Genomic DNA, 20,121 nt, shown 5'->3' with positions numbered 1-20,121 from the left:
CTTCAGAAGAGCCGGGGCCTTCAAAAGCATCTCCCAGTGGAGGGAAGCACATTGAGATTGTGAGCAGACGTACAACACCTTTCCAGAGAACGAGACAGAGAGAGAAAAAGACCAACACCCTCCCCTTCTGTTCCTCCTCCTTTTCTTCTTGTCCGTCGTCTCCTGCTATGCTCAACCTCTGTCTCTGGATTCCAGAGGGGCAGGAGAGGGGAGAAAAATGCCCGCCGCAAAATATGCCACTTCTAAGAAGAGACAAATGGAGTGATAACAGACTAGGAGGTGTTGGAGGAGGAAGAGGCAGGAGGGGAGAGGTTGACAGAGGGGGGAGAAAGAAGAAAGACACTGAACATGTGTTCTGTTCTGTGGGGATATCTGTTGGGATCAAGCTGTTACTAACTTCAATAGCTTGTGATCATAGAGAAAAAAACTCCCTATCACAGTTGAAGGTAAATGTATATTAGCATAACTGTTCTTGCAAGGTAAAAGTATTGCATCTCAATAAAAGTTGTTCCGTAACTACACTCTTGGAGAAAAAGGTGCTATCTAGACCCTAAAAAGCGTTCTTCGGCTGTCCCAATAGAAGAACCCTTTGAATAACCCTTTTTGGTTCCAAGTAGAACTATGTTGGGTTTCATGTAGAACCCTTTCCACAGAGGGTTCTACCTGGAACCCAAAAGGATTACACCTGGAACCAAAATAGGTTATCCTATGGGGACAGCGGAAGAACCCTTTAGAAACAATGTTTTCTGTACTCAAATCAAATAAAATCAAACTTTATTTGTCACATGCGCCGAATACAACAAGTGTAGACCTTACTGTGAAATGCTTACTTACAAGCCCTTAGCCAACAGTGCAATTCACGAAGAGTTAAGAAAATATTTACCAAATAAACTAAAGTAAAAAATAATAAAAAGTAACACAATAAAATAACAATAACAAGGCTATGTACAGGGGGTACCGGTACCGAGTCAGTGTGCGGGGGTACAGGTTAGTTGAGGTAATTTGTACATGTAGGTAGGGGTGAAGTGACTATGCATAGATAATAAACAGTGAGTAGCAGCAGTGTACAAAATGGATGGGGGGGGGGGGGGGGGGGGGTGTCGATGTAAATAGTCCGGTGGCCATTTGATTAATTGTTCAGCAGTCTTATGTCTTGGGGGTAGAAGCTGTTAAGGAGCCTTTTGGTCCTAGACTTGGCACTCCGGTACCGCTTGCCGTGCGGTAGCAGAGAAAACTGTCTATGACTTGGGTGACTGGAGTCTTTGACAATTTTATGGGCTTTCCTCTGACACCACCTATTATATAGGTCCTGGACGGCAGGAAGCTTGGCCTCAGTGATGTACTGGGCCATACGCACTACCCTCTTTAGTGCCTTACGGTCAGATGCAGAGCAGAGCAGTTTTTGTCTTGGTGTGTTTCTACTAATGTCCTCAATCAATATGATGGAAGAAACATCAATTCAAGTCCCTTTAATACAACTCAACCACAGTTGGTGGTATTTGCTCTTGGTAGACTACACTACATCATGGTAACTCTGATGAAAAAAATAAACACTTGAAATCCCCCAGAACATCCCTAATCAACCTTCAGTTAGCATGTTAAGCATCTGTTCAAAGTCACATCATTTGCTAATACGTTTATTTTATTTCTCCAGCATTGATGAATGGGGGGTTTGAGAGCTAGCCATTGCGTTAAGTCCTTTGGTGTCCGTGTGTGAAAAGTGGAGCACTCCAACATAGAAGTTAGCACTCCCTAATCCTCTCTGCCTTTGTGCAATGAGTGACTTTGAAACTCACTTTCGGTTAATAACGAATGCACCCAAGAATAGAAAAAGCATGTCAGTCTCCTTCTCTCTCTCTGTCTCTCAGCCTCTCTCTCTCACTTTGCCCTCTCTCTCTCTTGTTCTCGCTCTCTCTGTCTCTACCTCTCTCTGTCTCTGTTTCTCTCTCCCTCTCTCCCTTTCTAAGTCTTCTGTCTTGTTTTGGGAACTGTAAGTCATTTATTTTTGTTCTTAAATTATATTTCATTATACTCTTATGCTTTTATCATTTGGATCCTTGTGTTCATAAATACATGCAGAAAATAAAACTTTTGGAACATGAAAGAGATTAACCTGAGTGACTGAGGTCAAATATAATGGGTTCCATTTAGGAAGAAAGGAGACATGATTATACCGTTCATCAAAGTTTCCTTCTAAATCTAAGCAGAACAGAGCTGATAGTTATGCCCTCATTACGCTGGAATAAAGGATAGTCAAGAGGCAGATTTCAACTCATTTTATTTATATTTATTCTACATGTATATTTCCAATTGTTACTTAAAAATGGAATAAATATGAACTCGGTAAAGATGTTGTACATGTTAGGTTTTTGATGTAGACTGTGAGCCAAAGATTAATATAGATTTTAATACCTCCTGTTTATCAGATTTGAACACATCTCTGGTGGGAAAAACATCAATGAATATTCAAACATGTGAGATTATAAAGGATTACATGTAATTATGTCTCTCATTTAGACTCTGCTATTGGTTAGTCACCATCTGTAGCTAATATCTTATTCCACCTTGTTTATGTGCCGTTACTGCCACTTCAGGAAGATTACACATGTACTGTTCAATTGAAGACAGAAGTTTAATCTTAAACACTTGTTCTGTGTGAAAAGAATAGATTAAAAAAACATGTCATTTTTTTTAGATTAGGTTTTAGCGAGGAAACGCACCAGACTGACAAACAACTGAAAGAAGCATGTGGACACAGTGTGTTAGTTAACATATGCCGTCATTGTGTGGCCTATATAGGCATTTCTCACCACTCACATATAAACATAGATTTTCTATGATTTCTCTTTAGCGGTTGTCAAAATGGGGAACTCCATTGAAAGCCGATGAACGTGGGTGTCCAATTGAGACGTGTAATCTTCCAGAACTGCAGCATGTTTTCTATAACCGAACTGTGCCTGGAGTCGTTCTGTGCATCCTTCCTCCATTCAGACGCTGTCAAAAAGCCTCCCTTTCAAAATAACATGTCCTTACCGTGTATCTGTCACTAGATGGAAAGAATCACAAGGGGTGTATGTAAAATCAAGAGTAATAGAGAATGTGAAAACAACCTTACCATATCCTATAAAACAGGTGACACTATACAGAGTAAAATATGAATTGAAATGATCTGAGGACGCTGACATACAATAAATATACATTGGGAGTAGAGGTCAGGATATCAGCCATTCCCTTCGCTGTGATTGAATGTAAACCTGCCCGAGTTATAGAAAATCAAACAACATGAGACAAACCGTACATTTCTCATTTTTTGATTTATTGTTGGCATAACGGTGTGTGTGTGTGAGAGTCTGCGTATGTGAGTGTGTGGATGTGTGTGCATGTGTATGTGAGTGTGTGTATGTGCGCATATTTGATTTTGCACTGCAAGTGCACAACACCTTTCATTACATGGCCACTTTTTGTTTTGTTCTTTTTAATTGACCCTTTTTTTTGGTTACAATAACACAGAATTACCATGGAATTCAATCTAAATTATTACCGCCTTTTTATTTATAGACATGAGTTTCAACTTTCAATATCCAAATAAAATAAATGAAATCAAACCGGATGAAAACGATCACGCGGCAGACAAGGCTGTTGTGTTTTCATGGTCAAGAACACCCCCGACATGTAAGATCGTCCCAAGCCTTCTACAGCACTTTAAGCAGCTTATGAACCTCTGTCTATACAGAATTGGAAACCCACCAAATGGATAGCACACCTTCAGAAAAAAGTATATATAGATAGATTTATATATAGATTTATATGCATTTTGAAGCTTTTCAAAAGAGTACATTAAACACTTCTCACATGATATAAACTACTAAACAGCTCAGAATTCAAAGGTGAAGCCCATCACTGTTCAGATCCACTATGTGATGAAAAAAAAGAAAAACAAAACTGAACTTGAAAATTCATAATCCAGCCCACAATCTTTCCTTATAAAGTTGAAGTACTTTAGATCTGAGGAGAAGACACCTGACCACACAAACTGAATAGAAAAACAGTCAAGTCTAAAACAGTGGTATTGCATTTAAAATGCACAAAAATCTCCTGTACAACTGGCTTCTGCTGTGAGTATAAACATCTAAAGGGCTCAGTGACGTCGATGTTCCTTTTCCAATTGGTTTTTCATTTTTGTAATTTTTTGTTGCTGTTCTTTTTTTTCCATTTTTTTCATTTTTTTTAAAGATGTACATTAGTGCTGTAAACAGGCACACATAGATTGGAGAGGAGGGATCCTCGTCCTCCTCCTCTTCCTTCTCCTCCCTCGTTCTCCCCCTCTATTAGTTCTGTTTTCAACTCTGTCTCAGTCCTGCTGAGAGCGGTGGGGTCCTCGTGCAGAGCCGACTGTCTGTCCGTCTCCTAACCCTGTCTCTCTGTCTGTCCCCACCACTTCCAACCCCTCCAGAGTCCAAAAGGTAGTAGTTTCCAAGGCCGGCAGTGTTCCAAGAGAATTCCGGAGGGAATGTTGTCCACAGAGTTCCATGTTACGTAGGGGGAATGTCAGTCAGACGTGGAACAGTTAAGGAGATGGAGTCTGGAACTTGATGCTCTTTTTAGTTTTTTGTTGTTTTGACTGATTGTGCAAAGTCATACGGTCTCTGGTATGTCCACGCGAAAGGAGCTAGCAAACCCCTTTCCTCGCTGCAAGAAGAGAACACATGCTGGTTAGGGGTCAAGTTTGTCTGAGAGAGAAAAGAAAAACAGACAATGCTTCTAGAGGAACCTTAATTTATTTACTCAGTGTTGTAAGACAGTCAATAAAACAAGGTTAGGAAGGTTAGGAAGCCCTTCATCCATTCTCTTCTAGAACCATTTATATCCACACTGTGAATTCTCTCATTGATAATGCGTGTAAATATGGGTCTGTGTCTCTGAGAATATTTCTTGCTCAATTTATTTAGGACAGCAACAATGGGTCTTAACTCAAATGGGCCACGGCCAACATGGAAACAAATGGAGCTCCCCCTCCCCCCACACCCCTTACCCCCAACACCCCCTTCTCCCCCTTCCCCAGGACAGCTCAACAATCCCCCAGCTAGCAGCAGCTCTATGTCATCTCTGTTTGATTAACGGTAATGACCGACCGCTGTCTCTGGCTACAAGGGGCTCTGTGTCTCCAGATGACTTTATCAGATTAGGGGAAAGGCACAGTCTCTTAGTATCATGAGGATTACCCCCCTCACCCCCACCCCCTCCTCACCCTTCCAGACTCCAATCCAAAATAAGACACAGCCTCTTAGTATCATGGGGACACCCCACCTTATCCCCCCCACCCACCCTACCAGACTCGCCTCCGAAATAAGACACAGACTCTTAGTATCATGAGGATACCCCCCCATCCCCCCTCTTCTTCCCCCTTCCAGACCCCCTGCCAGACATCCCCAAAATAAGGAATGTATTGTGGTGATTAGCTCTACGCCCATGTGTAGTCGCTGAGACAGAGAGGAGAAAAATAGGGGTTGAGACTGAGGGTCTATTGTAATTGACGAGAATTAAGGAGAATTTCAAGAGATTCTTGAGAGGTATCGATTTTCGAGAGATATTAATGTAATGTAAAAGAGCATATTTCTCACGTCTCGAAAGCTACCTCTAGAGGTCACGTACAACACTCGCCCAACAGTTGCCCCCCTCTATGCAGGGCAATGTAAACAGAATTGTTTCATTGAGCCCAACATTCATATGGTAAAAATATTAATAGCAGAGCAAGGTTTTTGAAACAGTTGTAACGTATAAACATCATCCTTATATTTGAGACATGTTTTATAGGTATTTTTTCCTGAAATTGCAGTAGCCTATTACATTCTAAGGAAATGGAGTCTGGATCTTGAGGGTCCCAAGTGGCGCAGCGGTCTAAGGCACTGCATCTCAGTGCTCGAGGCGTCACTACAGACCCTGGTTCGATTTGAGGCTGTATCACAACTGGTCGTGATTGGGAGTCCCATAGGGCGGTGCACAATTGGCCTAGCGTCATCCGGGTTAGGGTTTGGCTGGGGTAGGCCGTCATTGTAAATAATAATTTGTTCTTAACTGACTTGCCTAGTTAAATAAAGTTTAAATCAAATTAAAATAAATACATTCTGAAAATGTCGCTGTATCTTTAAGAAAGGGAGTTTTCCCCTTGGTTGCTCTGAGCCACCATCCAGGCAAGACGCACGCAGCAAGAAACTGATCAACTCACCAGAGGAATTATCAACATTTTCAGTTGCTATTTTGAGTTTACCTCATATAATGACTTCCATGATATTGATCAAATGAAGCCTGGTTTGTTCTAATGTAACTTTTAATATGCTGAAACTGTACTTGTGTGTGTGTGTATATATATATATATATATGAGAGAGGTAAACATTAATGTTTGATATGTTAGCTAATGTTACTAGCGAGCATAGCTAGCTAGCTGTGTTATTGTCTTGCAAGCTACATTTAGCTCATCCGTGTACCAACGAGCAAATAGTTGCATTATTCAATTAAGTGATATGGTTTGATTGCATTATTCAAGAGTGTAGATAATATGTTATAGAGGAAAAGATGCTCGCATTGTCGAATAGTTTGTTGCAAGCTTACTGGCTAGTCAGTGGCTACTTTGATACTGATAATTACGGTAGATTTGGAGCTGCAGAGCAAGAATGTCACATTGCCAGCCAGAACAAAAGGTAAGGCAAGGATGTAATGTAAATTGAAACGTTTATGTACATATTACGTAACTTGAGATCTCATCACGCTGCCTCTCCTTAAATGTTTGTCAATGAGAATAGCCTCTGAGAGAGGAAGGTGACATCTTTATCTTTATGGAGTCTCTACCTCATCTGTATTCATCAGATGTAGTGCCCCATGCTGCGGCTGTGAATTACAGTGGTACGGGAGACTCCAGCAGGTTGAGAATTCTTTTAGCAAGTTCTGATGAGCGGTGAAAGAACGTGCAACTCTTAAGGCAGTGCTGACAAAATTATAATTAAGCATTATCACCAAATTGCAGTGATGAGGATGTCTCTCTTTGTGCCCTTTGAAAAGGGAGTTTGGAACCAGAAATTCCCCATGGAAATACGCCTGCTCCTTCCTCTGCTTTCCCTGATTATCTTAAACGGTTTTGATCCTAGGAGCTAGAGTAATACCGTCAGAAGAATAGGAGCGAGAGGGTAATCTCTTAGCCTCTATTCTTTTCTGCAGATTAAAAACACTCCTTTTTTCATTCCCTTTCGGAGCAAAGGAAGCATCGTGTATATTAACACACCCATCTCCCCATAATGGGACAAATCATCCATCATTTCAACGTTTCAGCGATGTCAAAACTCTCCTATGGATTCCAACCTCTACTCTAATTGATCATGGCACATTAAATTGAAAAGGCACATAGATGGGGCTGCTGCTGGTGGTGGAAGGAGGGAGTGAATTGATATAGAAGACTGTGACGGAGGATAAGATCATCACAGATAGAGAGAGCGATAATGAAGATGTGTGAAAGGAAGAGAGAGAGAGAGAGTTAACGACTGTCAAGAGGGTAAATTAGATGGGTCAGCGCACGTGAAAGAATTTCATGGCACTTCCAGCCAATGGGGGAAGAAATATAATTCAATTTTTTTTTTGCATTGTTCAAGTCAATCATCAGATCAGGGTTGTTTGGTTGAGAGAATAGAGTGGGTTAGCTACAGAGCTGCCGTGCAAAGCGGATACTCACTCAAATAGGCAGGTTTGTAAGGCGCTCGCGTGCTAGACAGAAGTGCCTCAAACGCTTTCCTCTCTAACTTGGCTTGGTTGGCGTGGGTGGCATGGTGGTGGCTGAGGTGGAGGTGGTTTTGGTGGTGGTGGCTGAGGGGGGTCTCTTTGCCAAAGGTGGAGAATGACTTATCGCCCGTTTGCTCTTGGCTTTCAAATACCTCAGTGTCGGGCACGGAGTCCATGCCTGGCACGTGCAGGTTGCTGCGGTAGTCTGCTGCCTGGCGCCCGTCGGAGGGCACAAAGGAGGGCATCCAACAGCGGTCGGAGTGTCCCAGTGCCTTGCACTCCTCCGTGCAGTTAGAGAAGAGATCAGTGCCTGGGGAGGGGAACGAGGGAGGAGAGATGGAGAGAGAGAAAAGACAGTTAGAGAAGAGATCAGTGCCTGGGGAGGGGAACGAGGGAGGAGAGATGGAGAGAGAGAAAAGACAGTTAGCGAAGAGATCAGTGCCTGGGGAGGGGAATGAGGGAGGAGAGATGGAGAGAGAGAAAAGACAGTTAGAGAAGAGATCAGTGCCTGGGGAGGGGAACGAGGGAGGAGAGATGGAGAGAGAGAAAAGACAGTTAGAGAAGAGATCAGTGCCTGGGGAGGGGAACGAGGGAGGAGAGATGGAGAGAGAGAAAAGACAGTTAGCGAAGAGATCAGTGCCTGGGGAGGGGAACGAGGGAGGAGAGATGGAAAGACAGAGGTCATAAAGGTAATAATCAATTAATCTTGAAACAAGACAAAAAAGGAAGCAGGGGAAACGTGCACACACACACACACACTCACTCACTCGCTGCTGCTGTGTGTGTACGTGCGCGCATGCACGTGTAGACTCAGATCTCTAATTCTTCATTGCAGGGTTCTCTTTTTCACCATACAAGTTCAAAGGAAACAGCAGCATACGTGGAGAGATAAACTCTCAGCCTCGCAGAACAGCAAACACACCACTAGAAAGCCCAGCATGCACAGGGAAAGGTCACGAGGTTATCGTCTTCCTCGTTCTACCTCATCTTTCTACCGATACACTAAGGAGAGATTCAAATAAAAACAGCCCTTTGTGAAAACCAACCAAAATTGCTAAAATACATTTGCACGACACCAAGTCAATAATCAAGTTTGCTGACGACGCCACAGTTGTAGGCCTGATAACCAACAACGACGAGTCAGCCTATAGGGAAGAGGTAAGTGAAAGTCAGTAAAACAAAATAGTTGATTGTTACAGAGGAGGGAACATGCCCCGATCCACATCAACGGTATTAGAGAGAGTCAGTAGTTTTAATTTCCTCACTGTGGACTTGGACCAACAACATCACCACTCTTGTCAAGAGGTGCCAACAGTATCTCTACTTCCTAAGGTGGCAGAATAAATTTGGGATGCCAACCCTTGTCCTCTCCAAATACTTCCACTGCACCATCGAGAGCGTCCTGACCGGTTGCATCACGGCCTGGTATGGGAATTAGTCTGTCCACGACCGCAATGCCCTCAAGCAGGTGATGAAGACGGCCCAGTGCATCATTGGGACCATGCTCCCACCCATCCAGGATTTACTCAAAATGGTGTCTGAGGAAGGCCCGCAGCATCATCAAGGACCCCCACACACCCTGTCGGGCAGATGAAATCGGAGCATGAGGTCTGATACCAACAGGCAAAGAGACAGTTTCTATCTACAAGCCATCAGACCGCGGGACACTTGAACTGGACTGACCACCTACTACTGATTCTCCACACCTTTACACACATGCCCTCACTCACACACACACACACACACACACACACACACACACACACACACACACACACACACACACACACACACACACACACACACACACACACACACAATTGCTGCTATCAGGCTCTTGTTATGATTGCTAAATACTGCACAATTTAAACACTTGCCTCCTAATCCCCCCTTCCCCAAAACACTCGTAAATATTGGACTATAAATTATGCCTGGTGTATTCATGTATTACGTAATGTGTGTGTAGTTTTTATACTTTTTTTGCCATTGGGAAATAGAGAAACAGGCCAGAATCATTGAATCATTGCTGTGACCCTCTGTGGTAGTTTCTCTCTGTGATATCTCAGCAGGTACGACTGGTCATGCAGAGTGAGAGACGTGTTTAAAACCATTAACACCACACTACTACACTCTCAGAGCTTCCTGTGACCAAGGTATTAGATCATTTAAACCACAGGCTGAAAAGTATTGGATTACTTTGGCTGCTCATGTCCTTCCAATTTGTCCATGCAATAACACCAGAAAAAAAAGTCAGCCCGAGTCCTTCAATGTTCTGTCAAAGAGGAAGTTCATTCTGAGTTCATTCTTCATGATAGTGCAAGTGAACCCATGAATAGCCCATCGTGTAACAAAAAAACCCAAATCAAATCAGTTTCTGATTAAATTCAGATAGATACTAATATTTTTGCACTAAGCAAAACCAGGATATTGCCTAACTTAATCTTAAAAGTCAATGTTTTAAGTCGTTTGATGTGTGTGTCTGAGTAAAACCCAAACTGCTCCCCAAGAGTATCCTCAGATAATCCTGTGGTACACAGACTGATTAGGCTTCAGACCTGTGGTGTGTGTGTGTGTGTGTGTGTGTGTGTGTGTGTGTGTGTGTGTGTGTGTGTGTGTGTGTGTGTGTGTGTGTGTGGTGTGTGTGTGTGTGTGTGTGTGTGTGTGTGTGTGTGTGTGTGTGTGTGTGTGTGTGTGTGTGTGTGTGTTTCCACAGGTCAGCATTGGGGGAATTTGCTTTGTTACAAAGAGGATTAATTTGGCTCGCTAACAGCTTGGGAAAATGCTGAGCTTCCTAACGAGTGAGTTCCTTATTAAATATTAACGAACATCCACAAATACACCATCACATTGAGTGTCAGCACATACACAACAATGTAAAAAAGTTTGTATTATTTAATTATGTATCTACTAATACAGACTCCATAGATCATCAATTTACTCCTCATTTCAACAAGTGGTACCTGCATATTAGATATTCACCAAAGCAATGGGACAGTAACCTCTGACCCTGGATAATGAACATATTTCCATATCCAATAATCACAGGAGGAGGCTTGTGAATATCAATCTGTTTCGGATTTGGCATTTAGAAGCTGGAGAAGTGATAAGACACAGACTCACTCCGAGAAAAGCGTCTCTGCTAAAAAGCCAGATCAAGACATCTTGATATTTCTTGACATTTTAGGAAATGAGATATTCCCTGAGGAGTATTAGGTGTCTCTTCAGAAAAAAAGAGGAAAGTAAAAAATGGAATAAAATAAAAGAATTGACCTGCCCTCAGTAAAGAATTGACCTGCCCTCAGTAAAGAATTGACCTGCCCTCAGTAAAGAATAGACCTGCCCTCAGTAAAGAATTGACCTGCCCTCAGTAAAGAATTGACCTGCCCTCAGTAAAGAATAGACCTGCCCTCAGTAAAGAATTGACCTGCCCTCAGTAAAGAATTGACCTGCCCTCAGTAAAGAATAGACCTGCCATCGGTAAAGAATAGACCTGCCCTTGGTAAAGAATAGACCTGCCCTCAGTAAAGAATAGACCTGAATTCGGTAAAGAATTGACCTGCCCTCAGTAAAGAATAGACCTGCCCTCGGTAAAGAATTGACCTGCCCTCGGTAAAGAATTGACCTGCCCTCGGTAAAGAATTGACCTGCCCTCGGTAAAGAATTGACCTGCCCTCGGTAAAGAATTGACCTGCCCTCGGTAAAGAATTGACCTGCCCTCGGTAAAGAATAGACCTATCCTCGGCAAAGAATTGACCTGCCCTCGGCAAAGAATTGACCTGCCCTCGGTAAAGAATAGACCTGCCCTCGGTAAAGAATTGACCTGACCTCGGAAAAGAATTGACCTGACCTCGGTAAAGAATTGACCTGCCCTCGGTAAAGAATTGACCTGCCCTCGGTAAAGAATTGACCTGCCCTCGGTAAAGAATTGACCTGACCTCGGTAAAGAATTGACCTGACCTCGGTAAAGAATTGACCTGCCCTCGGTAAAGAATTGACCTGCCCTCAGTAAAGAATTGACCTGCCCTCAGTAAAGAATTGACCTGCCCTCAGTAAAGAATTGACCTGCCCTCGGTAAAGAATTGACCTGCCCTCAGTAAAGAATAGACCTGCCCTCGGTAAAGAATTGACCTGCCCTCAGTAAAGAATTGACCTGCCCTCAGTAAAGAATTGACCTGACCTCAGTAAAGAATTGACCTGCTCTCAGTAAAGAATTGACCTGCCCTCAGTAAAGAATTGACCTGCCCTCAGTAAAGAATTGACCTGCCCTCAGTAAAACTGAAAGTTTAATAAAAGATGTGAACCGAAACCAACAATATTTATGGGCCTTAGTACTTTAACGATTTTAAGGAACAAACATGAGTCTACAGTACATCAGTCTGACTTCAATATGCACTGAAAGCACTGTCAAAAAGTATCCCCTATATCCAAACAAAGATAAAGAGAGGGAGAGAGGGATGGGAGAGAGGAATGGGAGAGATAGAGGGAGAGAGAGAGAGCGAGAGAGATATTTCCCTCAGATTACACAGATCCACAAAGAATTTGAAAACAAACCCAATTTTGATAAATACCCATATCTACTGTGAGAAATACCACAGTGTGCCATCACAGCAGCAATATTTCTGACCTGTTGCCACAAGAAAAGGGCAACCAGTGAAGAACAAATACCATCGTAAATACAACCAATATTTATGTTTATTTTTTTTACCTTTTGTACTATTTGCATATCGTTACAACAATATTTCACTATTTGCTTTGGCAATGTAAACATATGGTTTCCATGCCAATAAAGCCCTTTGAATTGGGGGGGAGAGAGAGAAAAATGTAAATTGTTAGAACGAGAGAGACTGTGTAAATGCACTGACCCCCTACTTTAATGCGTCCTTCATTTGGTCATTGGTATGCAGAGGTCTGAAAATGAATGACTGCTCAGCAAGAATATACAAATAGCATATATTACCACCTCGATAAAGTGAACCACGGGCCTAAGGATCTGGATGGGGAATGGGAGGATGGAGGGGGAAATAGGGAGGTGGGAGGGAGTGCTAACTCCAACGCTCCCAAACAGTAGGGTGACAGTCTATCCATAGTAACTATGACAACAGTCTATAGAAGACAGGCTATCATCTCTGATACCATCACAGTAACTCCACTGCTTAAATCCATCTAATATCAACAAACATTTCTTCACCTAAATGATCATCATTGTTTAGTCTCTAATCACAATCATAATGCTATAATTAAGCAATAAAGCACGAGGCGGTGAGGTATTTGGCCAATGTACCATGTCTAAGGACTGTTCTCTAGATTGGCCATATACCACAAACCCCCTTATTGCTATTATAAACTGGTTACTAACATAATTGGATCAGTAAAAAGTCATTTTTTGTCATGCCCATGGTATGCGGTCTGATATACCACGTCATTCAGCCAATCAGCATTCAGGGCTTGAACCACCCGGTTTATAATTAACCTATCATTCACCCTCACCTCATTCAATTAAGGAATTGTTAATGAAAATGTTGAATAAAAGATAAACTGACACAAATGAAAGATCCAACTGAGAAAAATCCTGAGGTTCTAGCATCTCTGCTTGTCACAAACTCAATTATCACTTAGCAAATAGCACAGCAGACAGTTATGTCTAAGTATCGTGCAAGCAGAGAACAATAAGCCACAGCATAAACAATCCTAATCAAACAAAGACTTAACGCACAGCAATTCATCTGTTTAAATTCATCTGTTCATCTGTAAGTTGTCCGATAATTTCAGAACAAAGCAACAGTAGCCTATTGCCATACAACGGTACTCAAAGTCAAAAGCAAAGACAGCAAGTTCACTAAACACCGTGCCATAGAGTCATCACTTAGCATTAGGAGTCTGGTCAAGCCCTGCATGAAGGAAAGAAGGGTTCAATTAAAAAGGAAGTATAGCTCCTGTACTGTCTATATAGAAGTAGCTTGTACTACCTATCATATAGGCCCTATGGCTCAAATTGAATATGTAGCATGATATAAACTACCTTGCTAAGTGACATGCCTTTTGGTTGAACATTATAGGGGTTCCATCTGACAAGTGACTTGTATAAATGAGTCCAAGCTAACTAGATGCATCATACATTTAAAGTGGTCTAAATAAAATAGGACGCTTCCCTTTAAACTTCAGTGTATATCCACAGACTTAAAATAGTGACATTATTATTTCTAGACGTGGCTTATTTCGCATGCTGTGGGTTCATCCCCAAGGGCAGACCTTGTTGCTTTCCAAAAAACATGGGCATAGACACACACAGACAGGGCTGGACCAAAACAATCGCAAGGATGAATGCAGGGATAACTACATTCAAAGCTCAGAAGCCCAATTTGTGTATGTGAACCTTTAGGTGGAACAGATAAAACGACAATGTGGACGGTGGAATGCGATCGGGCCGGTGGGGGCTCGGGGCGGGAAGGCAGAGCCCAGTCAATGAATGAATCGTTTGTTTGTTTGCGCCCGCAACCAGTTTGGTCCCGTTCCCACACCACACCGACCAATGACAAGCCAACCGGTCCTCGTTAGAAATTCCGTCACGTACCCATCAAGTGGTCTCTAGCATGGATTTAGCAGCGGGCCCTCCCTCATTAACGACCCTGCATATTTACTAACAACAGGATTAAGTTCAGCAGCGCGTCATTGTCCCTCAGAACATTTCCCATGTTCAAAACAATAAAGAGATTGAGCTACAGCCAGGAGAGAGCGAGTTCACAAACACACGACGACTAGAATATAGGCCTACCAAAAACAACCCGTTCTTACAGTAGCCTAAGCTAGAGAAGTTTGTATATCACATGCTGGTAGAAAAACACTCAAGGCTATATTTCATAAATCCTAAGCACATTTCCAATATTTGAGATGGTGAGAATGAGTAGGCTATGACACGACCGGGCAGTCGCGAACTCTGAAAGTAGTCGAGATTTGGCAGAGCGCAGTGTGCAGTGAGTCGCTTTCCGTTCAGCACCACAATCGGAAGATAACAACGCGGTGACATTATAGACACGCAGCAGGCGCGGATAACATTCTTAAGGCTAAAAGTGACTATTGGCCTCGAAACACACCGTGATCGATCGATCAGCACCATGGACAGATACCACGCCATACAACACTGTCATCGCCCACTGTGGTGCTTTAAATGAAAAAATAAGACATCAAAAGCCGCACAACCAGCCAAGAACTAACAAACTCGACTTACCGGTAGAGTGACCTCGATTGGTGGCGTCATGGTCACTGTCGCCTTGCTCGCTGTCACCATGACCACTGTCTTTAGAGCTTACGAGATCCGCTTCTTGGAAAGCCGAACTGACAGATAAGAGGAGAAGAATAGAAAACATGATTTAATGTATTGAAGATAGTGGAGGCCTATTTTTATTTTCAAACGTACGTTAAAATAAAAAATATGTTAGAATAAAACATGAATCACTTTTATTTTCACCGTCTTCATCATCATCATCATTCATTCCTTATCCTGCACTTCATTATCATCAACATAGACTGAGAGTGCATACACAGGTGGGCAGCAGCAGAGAAAGTCAATTAACCAGTATTAGGTATTGAGCCATGTTGGCATGGTTGTGTTTTGTAGTCTCTCCCCTCTGGCATTGAATGGCCACTTTAAACAACACTCTCAATCACGTCACTCAGGCTGCTGGCAGGGCACCAGGTGCGCATGCTCGTTACCTGTTCACACGCCGAGGTCTGTCCACCAGGTAACTGAGCTCGGCTCGCTGGTGTTTGGTCTGAAAGAGAAGCACGAGACATTTTGAGTTTGGGGCGCGGTGGCATTTTATTATCAAACAATTTTCCTGAGATTTAAAATACAAAATAACAACAAGAAATATGGTACATGACATTGATAGTTTTGATATTGACGTTAGATTTGACGTGATTGCTGATGTTCGACAACGAAACGTCTCATATCTATATTTTGAGAGGAGTCGATTTAAGCCTCCTAGCCAACAGCATCTATATACTACCAAAGAGAAAATTAAGTGGTGCACCTATTCAGGCTGGCTGAACTATAGACGGATCTTTGTTCTTGTGCGACTCAGCACGATCGTGACTGGTGTGCGAAATATGTGTATTCTCACAAGGGACACGGTCATTGCGCATGACAACACACACACACACACACACACACACACACACACACACACACACACACACACACACACACACACACACACACACACACACACACACACACACACACACACACACACACACACACACACACACACAAACACATATGCAGACACACACACACACATGAAGACACACACACACACACACACAACTCCAGCCTTCAAGGCACCCATGCATTATCCTGATGTATTATTATATTACTCAAAATCCATCTTATTTTAAAAGCACGACAAAACCACTTCTGAGCAGAACATAAACATGCGATCATTACTATTCCAATGATAATCTCCCTCGGGACTGCCAACGGCAACATGTCAGCAACTAGTAATCATTTTGGGTTGAATTGTCGTTAACGGAAATAAATAGCAATATATGCAGACTTATGTGTCAGGCGAAATAACAAACGTATTTGTGAGGGGCTCTACTAAAACAATGGGTGATGCAACATATAGAAAGTTAACGTCGATGTTAGGGACACTTAAACTACATTCTCTAATAATGCGGAATGCAGATTATATTTCATATTTGATCCACATACTAATAGCAGCAGTGAGACTTTTTTTTAGACAAGCACATGTTGCAGTTATCACACTCTATATATAATATACGGATAGCAAGTACATGCTGGGGGTATTGGAGTTTAAAGGTATGAGGGGACTCTTACCTCGCTTGATAAAATGCTGCCGTTTGATATGATGTCAGGCTGCTGGTCAGTGTACCCTGTCACTATGGCCCCGCACGGGTTGTGTTCCGTGTCTGTGCTCCTAGATGGGCTACACGGCTTTAGGAACATTAGGTCGGTTTTGGCCGACTCCGGAGTCAGACATACCTGGTAGCAATAGTTCTGATTTTGGTGGTGAGAGCCGAAGCTCCCGGACTCTTCCACTGGCACCTGGGCTGTACCGGCCCCGGTGACGTTGGCGCTCTGCACCAGCATTATATCGGACTTGCTGAGCTTTTTCTTGCGGGCTCGCGCATGCCTGCTGCAGCATGTGGCGCACCCAAGGCAGCAATCACTGGTGAGGCACGTGTAGATGTTGAGCTTTTTGTCCTTCTGACAGCGCACGGCCAGCACGATCATAGCCAGGAGGAAGATGAAGGAGACGGAGCCCAGGGCGATGATGAGGATGAGGGTGAGGTCCAGCGATGTCTCCTTGGACTTGGCGGTGCCCCTCTCCCGATGGTCCTCCACCACACTGTCCACCAGCACCACGAACACACTGGCGGTGGAGGAGAGGGGCGGCTGGCCGTGGTCCCTCACCTCTATCAACAGGTCATACATCTGGTTTGGGTCCCGCTTGGTGGAGACGCGCCGGGCAGTGCGCAATTCTCCTGTCCTCCAGTCCATGCGGAACATGCCGTTCTCGTTTCCCCGCTGGATGCTGTAGGAGAGCCGTGCGTTCTCTCCGTCGTCTGCATCCATGGCGATGATACGGGTTACTAGGTAGCCAGGCTCGGCGGAGCGGGGCAGAGGCTCTCTAGCAGTGCCATTTTTACCCAGAGGAGCAATAACGGAGGGAGGGTTGTCATTCTGGTCCACGATGATTACTTTGACCGTGGCGTTCGAGAAGAGCTCAGGGCTACCTGCATCTTTCGCCTGAACCATGAAAGTGAAGTCTTTTAACTGCTCGTAATCGAATGATCTGAGTGCGTAAAGGTAGCCGGTCTCTTCGTTGATTGACACGTATGTTTTCACAGACATACCCTGAATATCGCACTCCATTATGGAGTAACTAATGAGAGCGTTCTGTCCAACGTCTGGATCCAGAGCGGTCACAGCGTGGATATAAGCACCTGGCACATTGTTTTCAGTCACATACACATCATATATGGGCTGCGTAAACGTTGGCGCATTGTCATTTTCATCCGACACTTGCACTTTGATTGATTTACTGGTGGCAAGGGAAGGGGTCCCTGTATCCCTGGCAACTACAGTCACTGAATAAGAGTCAGCATTCTCTCTATTTAGGGGTCCATCTGTTACAATGGTGAAATAGTTCCTAAAGGAGGGTTTGAGTTTGAACGGGACGTCACCGAGGATTTCAACGTGAATCTTTCCGTTTTCCTCAGCATCTTTGTCAGTCACGCTCAGCAGGGCTATAACGGTGCCCGGGGCTGCCCTTTCACTCACCGACTCGGTCACTGTACTGAAGGTGATATCAGGAGCATTATCATTTACGTCCATTATTTTCACCAGAACTTTACAGTGCGCGGCCACGGCATTGGGTCCGAGATCTTTCGCCTGAACGAATATTTGATATAAACTGCTCTCCTCAAAATCCACCTCACTGCGTACCTCGATGCGTCCAGTGCGCGCGTCTATGGCGAACAGGTCCTTGACGCGGCTGGAGATGTGGTTACTGAATGAATACACTATCTCCCCATTCTGCCCCTCGTCTAAGTCGGTGGCGTTCAGTTGGATAACGAGGGTCCCCGTCGGTGTGTTCTCCTGAAGACTCACTGAGTACACTGGCTGGTCAAACACGGGCACGTTGTCGTTAGAATCCAGCACTTTGACCACCAGCAGAGCAGTGCCTGTCCGTGGCGGCTGGCCCCCGTCTACGGCAGTCAGCACATACCTGTGGGACGCCTGCTGCTCCCTGTCCAGCGACTTCTCTAGCACCAGTTCTGCGAATTTGTTACCGTCGGTCTGCGTCTGCACATCCAAGTAGAAGTAGTTATTGGTGGTGATGTCGTATGTGCGCAGCGCATTGGAACCCACGTCCGGATCGAATGCGCTCTCTAGGGGAAACCGTGTACCGGGGACTGCGCTCTCCGAGATCTCTACTGTGATGTCGGTTTCGGGGAAGCTGGGCGGATTGTCATTGATATCCACGACCTCTATCTCCACGCGGAACAGCTCGAGTGGGTTCTCCAAAAACACTTCAAGGTGTAAAAGACAGCTGGCACTCTGCTTGCAGATCTGCTCCCGGTCAATTTTCTCGTTGATGAACAGAATCCCGTTCTCCATGTTCACTTCCAGGTACGGCGTCCGCGAGCTGGGCACAACCTGGAAGCGGCGTGAGGCAATTTTGGTCATGTCCAGTCCCAGGTCCTCGGCGATATTCCCCACGAACGTGCCGTGTCCAGCCTCCTCCGGCACAGAGTAGCGTATCTGCGAGACCACTCCATCCGTGATACACAGCAAAAGGAATAGCACAATCATCGCCAAAGAACAAGTGCACTTGGAGAAAAGAAATCCTATCCTTTTTTATTTAAAGCGTCAATTCCCATTACCCTTAGTCCAAGGAAAGTCCCCAAAATGTAGAAGGCTTTTGGATATTTGTTTTCCTTTTAGTAGTCCCGTCAACCATGGACCTTCTTGTTTGTGATATTCAATGCAGGTTTGATTACCCCCAAATCCTGTCTTCACTGCCGAGATCAACAAGCTCTCGGCTGCTTCAGATGCGCCTCGTTATGGCAGCAGTGCACATTCCAATGATGCGGAGTGTTCCTTAATAATAATAGTGAGGAGATGACTCTAAAAGCATAGGCCAAAAATCAATAAAAAATATAAAAAATCCGTACCATTAACGTAATCGAAGCTTTTTCCAACTATGCCAATTCTCAAACAGCCACTGTTATCAGATTTTTTTCTCTCTCTTCTCTCCAGTGATATCTGCTCCGTTTAGCGCACACACTGCAGCGGTCTCCTCTCCCACTATTGAATGCACTTCACTCAACTATTCGCTTTTTCCGCAGCGCACCTCCCCTACCAGCCAACGGGATCCTCGGACACCCGCTGAGCTCACTCCTGATTGGACGGTTGGGACGTCTGTCTATGCTGGATCTCGCTCACTGTGATGTGACGCTTCTAGCCCAGTTGCTGGTTCGAGCTGAATACCTGCCTGACGAGGAAGAGACATTTGGAAGAGTTGGGGTTTCATAGTTGTTTACGCGCAGTATACTGAAAGGGTCCTAAATTGTTTTCAACAAAAGCACAATACACAATAGCATTGGCTATTAGGAAAACAATAAAGAGTGTGCACACTATGTATAAATTCCCAGAAATGTATTAGGCAAACTCCCCAACACATTTCAAGGAGATTATACTTCCCATAGTGTAGCGACTCTATTTGAATAGCTTTCAGTTTACTCTCCGTTACTCAGCACCTCTAGCCTAACTTCTTTTGGGGTGTGGGCAATGCTCATGCCTTTTACTAGCCTATTACGAAAAC

The 20,121-nt window shown here is 43.9% G+C and overlaps 1 protein-coding gene across 3 annotated transcripts; it reads right to left on the bottom strand.

Annotated features, from left to right (window-relative positions):
• Positions 1–3,295: 3,295 nt before the first annotated feature.
• LOC106604685 (protocadherin-10) lies at positions 3,296–19,773 on the bottom strand. 3 transcript variants are annotated; one of them, XM_014199590.3, is made up of 5 exons: positions 16,773–19,773; positions 15,479–15,537; positions 14,994–15,100; positions 7,722–8,078; positions 3,296–4,689 (listed from the first exon to the last, which is right to left on the bottom strand). In XM_014199590.3, exons 1-5 carry the CDS (start codon positions 19,107–19,109, stop codon positions 4,670–4,672), a joined length of 2,880 nt encoding a protein of 959 aa, XP_014055065.1. In that variant the 5' UTR covers positions 19,110–19,773; the 3' UTR covers positions 3,296–4,669. The 3 variants fall into 3 exon arrangements, with proteins under 3 accessions (XP_014055065.1, XP_014055064.1, XP_014055063.1); XM_014199589.3 differs by having other exon boundaries at positions 7,921–8,078; positions 16,608–19,703; XM_014199588.3 differs by having other exon boundaries at positions 16,608–19,686.
• Positions 19,774–20,121: the final 348 nt, after the last annotated feature.

Source organism: Salmo salar, chromosome 05 (assembly GCF_965601325.2).
Source record: "Salmo salar chromosome 05, fSalSal1, whole genome shotgun sequence".
NCBI classification, from domain to species: domain Eukaryota; kingdom Metazoa; phylum Chordata; class Actinopteri; order Salmoniformes; family Salmonidae; genus Salmo; species Salmo salar.
This window is presented reverse-complemented; position numbering and strand designations above follow the sequence as displayed.